The sequence below is a fragment of the Fragaria vesca genome, linkage group LG1 (genome assembly GCF_000184155.1).
Source record: "Fragaria vesca subsp. vesca linkage group LG1, FraVesHawaii_1.0, whole genome shotgun sequence".
NCBI lineage: Eukaryota > Viridiplantae > Streptophyta > Magnoliopsida > Rosales > Rosaceae > Fragaria > Fragaria vesca.
Window position 1 is genome coordinate 3,948,327 of NC_020491.1, and position 8,683 is coordinate 3,957,009.

An 8,683-nucleotide genomic window follows, 5' to 3' on the forward strand; every position below is an offset into this window, starting at 1 on the left:
ACCACCACACCAAATGATTCCGTTTGTACATATTTTGCTAAAAACAAAAAGCTATATAGATATATCATGGTAGTTCGAAAATGGATCATGATTTTACTGGGAAAAGAGGGGAAGGACTTTCCCAGGAAATTAGAGAAGGTGATCCAACCTAAATCCACAACCAAAACGAACCAATTAGTCTATTTGTATATAACTCTGACTGAGAAAGAGAGAGAGAGAGAGTTTTCATTGTGTGTGTGTATATATATATCTCATACGGTGCTGCTGCAGATTAAGAAGAGTTAGAAAAGGAACGGGAAGAGAGGAGACACAGTATATAGATTGTTTTGAGTTTGCCTAGTTAATTAAACACGTAGTTGCAAAGAGTATATATTGTTTGCATTAGCTCGTACCATAGTGGTTTGTAGTTTGAGCTGTGAATGATATGGGAAGGCTTCGATTCCCCTTGAACACAATGATTGGAACTTAATTAGGATTAAATCCATAAACATTTATCTTGGTCAAGGGGTAATTCGGATAATTTAGTAAAAAATGGGCCTTCATGTCGGCTGACATCGGAAAAATGTTAGTATATCATATGGTATAATATGCTTTATAAAATATGTGGTTATCATTAATAAAAAATGTAACTAAATGATCATGTAATGAAGCATGTTATATTATATGGTATGAGAGACAAACCTTAATGAAAATTGAAAATTTAGGGACCTACATAATTAAAAAAAATTTAAGTATCAGACTGATTTTAACGTTAAAGTGTAAGGAGTAAACCGAATTTAAACCGACAATGATTTTGAGTTTTTGACACGGGTGAAGGCTAGTCTTACTGAAATACAGTACTGAAAGTCAAGTTGCTCCCATACCACACACAAGTCAGAAGGTTGCTCTGCTCTTGTTGCCAGTAAAAGAACAATGGCGACTACTGTAGCGTCTCTAGTACTTTCGACCGGCATCACATCGGCGGTTCTTCAGGTTCTTGTCGACAGAATCGCCACCATCACTCAAACAAAGATAACCCAGTTTAAGCAGCTGCAAAGCCAGTTCTTGGAGTTAGGAGCAACAATGACCAAGGCAAAAGCTCTGGTTGACGATGTAGAAAACAAGAAATGTTTTCCGGAGGCGTGCCGTATTTTGCTGGAAGATATCAAAAGTGTTGTTTTAGATGCCGATGACTTGCTGGATGAGATTGACATGTTTCTCGAAAACAGAACCGATAAGAATCAGGTGAGTCAAATCACTCAAATGTTCCCATCATCTTTTAGATTCAATATTCCTTCTGAGCTGCGCAAGATCCATAAAGAATTGGGTGATTTAGTAGATAAACTGGAGGGCTACTGCATGATGAATTTGGGTCAGCCTCAAATGGCTGCTCCCACTCCCATTTTGCCAAGTACTTCGTTGGTAGTTGGGTCCTCTATAATTTCAAGAGATCCAGACAAGAAAAAGATCATTGAGATGGTCTTGTCTGACCAAGGAGAGGGTGGAGGAAATGTTTCTGTGATTCCCATAGTGGGAATGGGTGGAATTGGTAAAACTGCACTTGCTCAACTTGTTTACAATGATCCGGATGTGGTTAGAAATTTTGATTTTAAGATCTGGGTATCAGTTTCTTTCAGCTATGATGTTGTCATGATTACAAAATCCATTTTTAACTCTGTTGCTGAGCAAAGGTCTGGGTTAATGTCTGAATTTAGGGGAGTTTTTGAGTTGTCTGATATGTGGAAATATTTTGAGTTGAGTCATAATGAGATTCATATTCAGTTACAGAAGAAGTTGAGGGGGAAGAAGTTTTTGCTTGTACTTGACGATATGTGGAATGAAAATCCTAGAGATTGGGATCAATTGAAATTGCCTTTTCAAGTTGCGGCACAAGGAAGCAAGATTTTGATGACTACACGAAGCCAAATTGCTTCGTCTATTCTTTCCGGTGCTCCTGCTTATCTTTTGAATACTTTGTCTCATAAGGATTGCTGGACAATCATTAAACAAACAGCAGGACTAGGTGATGCACATGAAAATGAGTTGATCGGGTTGGAGATAGCAAAGAAGTGCAAAGGGCTTCCTTTGGCGGCAAAAGTGATTGGAAGTGTCTTGCGTTATAAATATGGAGAAAGGAAGTGGGGTGCTTTGTTAAAATGTGAGCTATGGGAATCTCCAGAACATGGAAACCATATATATCCAGCACTTAAGTTGAGCTATGATAATTTGTCTTCTTATTTGAGAAGATGTTTCACTTATTGTTCTATCTTCCCACGTGATCATGAATTTGAGAAAGATGATTTGGTTCAGTTATGGGCTGCAGAAGGCTTCATTCAAGCTCAAGGAAGACAAGAAATTGAAGATGTTGGAAGAGAGTACTTTGGTGGCTTGTGTTCCAGGTCCTTTTTCCAAGCTTCAGATGATGATCCACCAAAATATAAAATGCATGACCTCGTTCATGATTTGGCAAGATTGGTTTCAACCACTGTTTCCTTTTCCATGGAGGATAATGTGTCAAACATCTTACCGATACCTAGACATGCTCGGTATTCATCATTGCTTTGTCAAGACATTAAGCCATCTACATTGGAGGTGTTTCACAGGTATGAGAAGTTGCGAACCTTTTTGCTGCTTTCTGAACATGCATCCAATCTTAAACAAGTTCCATATGATTTCTTTATAAAGTTGGGACGCTTAAGAGTGTTGAATCTGAGCCATAGTGGCATCTCTGACTTGCCTGACTCTGTTAAGAATTTGATACACCTTCGTTACCTGAATCTTAGTCATTCCTCTATCAAAAGATTGCCAAAATCTTTAGCAAATATATATGGGATGGAGACACTTAAGCTCAAGAATTGTTGTGAGCTTCTTCAATTACCTGACAACTTGAAGAACTTGATTAAGTTGCGACATCTTGACTTTGATGGTCGTGTAATCAGTTCCATGCCAATGGATGTTGGGAAGCTGACCAGTCTTGAAACTCTGCCTGCATTTATAGTGGGAAAGCACATTGGATATCAGATTGGAGAGCTCAAGAACATGATGTTCCTTCGTGGATCCATTTGCATTACAAATCTTGAAAATGTGGCAAATTCTGTTGAGGGTGAGGCTGCTATGTTACATGAGAAGCAATACCTAAAGAAGTTGGAGTTGGAATGGAATGAAATGGGTTCTCAAACAGTTCATCAAGAAGTTCTTACGAGCCTTAAGCCTCATGTTAGGTTGACAGAGTTACGAGTAACAGGCTATTGTGGTTTAATATTTCCAAATTGGATTTCTGATTCATCATTTTGCAAGCTTGAGAGAATCCATTTGGACAAGTGCCATTTTTGCACACTGCTTCCTTCTCTTGGTCAACTTACAGCTCTCAAGTATCTTCTCATCCAAGATATGCATGATTTGGAAAATATTGATCATCTGTTATGTGGCTCAACAGATACTTTTCCTTCATTGGAGACGCTGACATTTCGGGACATGCCAAAGTTGAAGATATGGTCAGGAATAAATGAAAATGACATGCCTCACCTTATAGTGCTTAGCATTGATTCTTGCCCAGAACTGGTCACGCTACCTTCATTGTGTTACCTAAGATCACTTGAAATGTTAGAAATAAACCGTTGCTCGGAGCTTCAATCATTGCCAAGGGAAGGACTGCCGCTCTCACTCACATGTTTGATAATTTCGGAAAGTGACATTTTAAAGGAGCGATGCGAGGTGCAAGGTGCAGATTGGGACAAGATCAAATCGATTCCCAACATAATGATAGATGATGAAGTGATTCCCATGGAAGGACGTCAGAATTGAACATTGTTGCCTGTCCAATCTAACTTGTTCAGAAGTTCCAAGTCTGATAAACAGGTACACTTAACATATATAATACTCTGAAATCATTGCCTATTTGTTCATCTTTTCACATGAGTCTGTCTAATGGATACATTACTATAACTTTCCTTCTTTTCCTAGTCCCATAGAATTATTAGCTTTATATATGCAATTGTGTCAGAACTTGTTTCTAAATTGGTTATAGCTTAAATACTCTTGTGTAATCTAAATCGGCACTATGCATACTCTGAATAAAGGTAAATGAGGTGCCTTAAAGATTTCCTGAAATCAAATCTGTGTTGAAGCTCCAATACAACTTGAAAAATTACAAATCCTGTGGCATATGCAAATATAGAGTTAATATATATAACAAGTGTCTAGTAATTCTTGTAGAAAATAACAGAATTGTTCTTTTATTGTAGAAAATCCTCTTCATATCGGGCTGTGACAATCATTGCAGCAATTCTTGAAGCAGTTTAGATGGGGCGTACGTGTGTTTGGCCTTTTCTGGGTGATCCTAATATGTGAGTAACTTGTCTCTTATACTATACGTACAAAACAATTTGACATTGTATAATCTGTATACTATCTTTGGTGAGAAGACTTTTCTGTTTACAAGAGGTTTGGTATTTATTGTATAACTCGAGTCTGGAGGTTTCAAGACTTTCATGCAATATTTCATATGTGTGATTTGCTCGCTTGCTCATGTAGGGAATGAATGATAGTCAGTCAAGCTCTTTCATGTGCGTTTGTTTTACTGCAACCAGCTTGACCTCAACTCCATGATGGATAAATGAATCGACTTTAACCTCTATGTCTATACTTTGTGCAGGTAAATGAGATTCATGGTGCTCCCTGAAACATGTTGTGTTGCTCACATCTCCTTGTTTGTTGTGGTCGATGTGGTTTCTTTTATTTTCTGGTCTGCTTATCTCTGAACCCGGTCACCATCCTGGTTTAATGTTTGAAACAATTTATCGAGTGTAGACTTTTAGAGTACATGTATTTATATAAATTACAGTGTTCTAAAATAAGTCCGCCCCAGCCAACCATCCGCCCTAATAACATCTACCGAGTTTTCAGACCCTGGCTATATGCAGTCCATTACATATATGATATCTATATATTTCATATATGTAACTACATACTCCCCTCTGAATCTCTAATACCTCTGATATATAGTTACCAAGTATGAGATGGTAGTCATCTACATGCTCTGTAGATATATGTATTCAACTTCAAATCCCCTAGAAAAGAGTATACCCCGATTTCTTTACTGGTGATAATATAGTCATCTACGCTTATTATATACTGGTGATCAATTTGAAAGATTGAGAAGCGATCAATCTGTGAGCTCGCTCGGTGGTATGAAGTGCATCCCAGTATACGTATTTAGATGCATTTGAACATGTAGATGTACTCAATGGATTGCATAAAAACGACGTCACTTCCACCGTTCCACTGCCACGGCACCCGAACTTCACCACTTCAAATCCTGAAGTTATAAACAAACAAATTATTACTGCGATCTTCTACACAAACTTTACAGATCAAAGAAATCATTAGTTACCTGAGTTTTGAGGGTGTTGGTTGAGTGCAAGAAGAGGGTGGTAGATATCAAGTAAAACTAGCTTGGCATCTGGGAAGTCCTTGTTGATGGTATCTAATTCGGATGATAACTGGGAATTGAACATCTTCGCTCTTTGGTTTTGCAACTCCAAACATACTCTTTCTAGTCTTCCTCCATTTCTTTCCAACGGTAGGCATCCCAATGGGGCTACATTTAGAATACCGATTCGCCGTGCCCCAATGCTATATAAATCCTTCAAAAACACATTTATGTTTAGAAAGATAATATACAAATATACATAGATGAGTTCACATAAACCGATAATGTAATCTAATTAGTTTATCATAAGAAGTAAATACAAAGTGTATGATTTCTATACGTACTTTGGAATTGAAATGTTGTTAGCTTACCTTTAAGAATGTTGAAGCGAAGCTAACCAGAAGCGCAGCATATGAGTGAAACTCATCCTTTCGGGCAAGGAGAGGATATGTAATAATAATATCATTGTTGCCTGATGAAACTAAAAACAAACTGTTGGCTATGATGGTTTTTGCGATTGATTCGCCAACTAATCCGATTAGTTTCACTCTGTAGTCCTTGAAGAGTTCTAATTGATCTGACAAAGTTAAAACTCCCTAGAAATTACCACAAGTAAAAGATAATTAGGATATACAAAAGAAGAGAGATAGATTAGAAGTTGAAATACTCATGTCTCCAAACTGCAAAGTCTCTAAACTGAGCAAAATGTTAATTAGTACAGACTACATCTAGCTGGGAATTGCTACATGCATGTTGCATTAGTTTTGGTAAGGTTGAGATCTAACATAGAAAATTACGTCATACCACTGTAGATGCTGTTAGAGGATCATAACCAGAACTACCAGAAGCAAAGCATACACCAGTTGGGAGATCTTCAGAGCGAAGCTTTGGGTCTAGATAGGCTGGCAAGACATGCTTGATACCCAAGGCTTCCACTATTAATTGAAACAAATGAAACACATGCGTACAAACTAGAGAATAAACCAAATGAATGAAAGATAGCAGAAAATTAACAAGGGAGAAATGTAATTTCTAATTATGAACAAGTACGTCGACATAACCAACGAGCTAGCTAATATTCTCTCTCGGTGTCCCTAAAGTTTCACTTGGATCGGTTGCGAAGGACACTAGTCAGGATTTGTTTTGTACACATGCAGGTGTTTGTATTTCTTAGTTACCTATAAAATCAGGGTAAATTTTCCCATTGCTAAATCTTCCGGTTGGGATGCCTCCGATGAAATCTCTTCCATAGGGTGGAAAATTGCATTTGGCTGCACTAGAGAGGTTATTATTGTTGCCAGTATCAAGAACTGAATCTCCGAAAGCGAAAACCCCTACAAACGGCGACGCCATTCCGTCGATTTCAGTTGGTCGGCCTTCCTGTTCTGCTACTACTATAGTACGATAACTAATGTTTGAGGTGCACAGACATATTATTATAACTTGGAGTTGAACAGATAGTACTACTACTGAAAGCAGAATTTCAAAGTAGTGCCTCAGCATTTTCTTTCCCTAGCTCGATGTTTATGGCATCTATATATACACAGATATCTCTTGCCTACTTATGGTTAATTACTTAACATACGGACCAGAAACTACAATGTAGATTGCATGTAATTGAAGATATGGATCCGTGCAAGCAATTGATCGATCCTCTATATATCCCATCGTAAAGAATATGTATCGTCACACAAGTTACATGATCTGTTTCTCTGGTGATGTACAATTTCTTCCCAAGATATAGGTAAAAACTTGGGTTAAAATGAGCCAACGTCTGCAAATAGAGTATTCAGTGGATGTTGTTCTTTTCTTGGTGAAAATAGATATATAACAGTTAATTAAGCTGTACGTATCTAACAGAAAAGGAAGAAAATCAAATAATTATACACCAGTATGATCAATTGCACAGTTAATTAATTATGACCCAATAAATGATAGAGATCGATACTGATGATCCAACCTGAAGTTAATGACAATTTCCATTTGAAAGCAATTACAGTTCAACACGGAGGTTTAAATCATATATAGCTAGCTAGCCGATCGAGTAATGTAAAGGGTGAAAGGATCTCTCTAATTAAGTAAAGATTCTGTTCTAATACTAACAACTTCTTCATTATTGATCTAAGAAGGTCCTCCACCAATGAAGCTGATCCTCTACTGCTGTTGGTGTTGGTAGAGCCCTGCAGCTAATGCTGTTTTCTGATTGAATATGATGATCTTCAATACATATTCCTTTACGAAGCAAACTAGTACAGGTTGTGGTTTGAATACTCTCATCCACCTTCGGATCCTCGTCTAAAAAGGCTTTCATCCAATCAATTTCCTGCTGTTTTGGTGATGCTGATGATCTTGGTAAAGCCGTGCTAGGGTGGTCTTTCTCAACTCATGAATTGGATCATTGATGAAAACTTCATCACCTGTCAAACAACGTGAACTGATTGAGAGTAATCTTTGTGGTTTAGGTTTAAGTATGATGTGTTTCATGACCTGTCAAAAGATGACGTTAGTGCAATTTAAAACCCTATAGTTGTAGTACATGTAAGTAGGGTATCGTTCTAGCCGGGGACACTAGGGAAGAATTTATTCTGCAAAACAAAGTCATTAGAAATATTCACACAATATATACATAAAGAATAAAATGGGGGATTGAAATCGGCAGAAAATAAAGAAAATAAAACAAAGGCAAATAATTACAAAGTTTGGTCACTTCAACGTTGTAAGCACTTCACAAATAAATTCCGATTAGCATGCAAGTATTTTTATGAAAGGTTAAATTATCTTATCTATGTTTTCACAATTGCAAGTTAATTCCAACCCTTAAGACTTCTCATGTGTTTAAGGTTGTCTTTGCGCTCAACCAAAAACTATGTGACTACTTAACTAAATTGTCTTTGCGCTCAATCTAATCAAGCAACACTTACCGTCCGCGAGTCGTTGGAGACATGCTCGTTAGCAATGGCGTCACCCATCCTCGAACCCATGCAAATCACTCACCCTGCCTACCCTATGCAGCACCTAGAACCGAGTTGTCTTTGCGCTCAACTCGACCTAAAATACCACGGCATATTAAACTCCCCCCTAATGGCTAACTCGTGTACTTTGAATTGACCTAGGGTTCGATTACGTGATCAGGTGAGGATTAATTAACCTAACAATTACTAAACACATAAACACAGATTCTTTACTTCTTTAATAATCCTAACATGCATACTAAACCGTTACACAACATGTACAATCATAATCAAGTCACAAAGAAGATCATACAATCACACA

At 37.6% G+C, this 8,683-nt stretch overlaps 2 protein-coding genes across 2 annotated transcripts; one reads left to right on the plus strand and one right to left on the minus strand.

The window, feature by feature from the left end:
• Window positions 1-912: 912 nt before the first annotated feature.
• On the plus strand, window positions 913-4,891 carry LOC101313846 (putative disease resistance RPP13-like protein 1-like). Its single transcript, XM_004288804.1, has 3 exons — window positions 913-3,837; window positions 4,224-4,325; window positions 4,634-4,891. Exon 1 carries the CDS (start codon window positions 913-915, stop codon window positions 3,781-3,783), a length of 2,871 nt encoding a protein of 956 aa, XP_004288852.1. The 3' UTR covers window positions 3,784-3,837; window positions 4,224-4,325; window positions 4,634-4,891.
• A 214-nt stretch (window positions 4,892-5,105) lies between these two features.
• On the minus strand, window positions 5,106-6,763 carry LOC101314131 (GDSL esterase/lipase At5g42170-like). Its single transcript, XM_004288805.1, has 5 exons — window positions 6,589-6,763; window positions 6,215-6,345; window positions 5,782-6,006; window positions 5,372-5,624; window positions 5,106-5,296 (listed from the first exon to the last, which is right to left on the minus strand). The coding sequence occupies exons 1-5, from the start codon at window positions 6,761-6,763 to the stop codon at window positions 5,106-5,108; spliced, it is 975 nt and encodes a 324-aa protein (XP_004288853.1).
• Window positions 6,764-8,683: the final 1,920 nt, after the last annotated feature.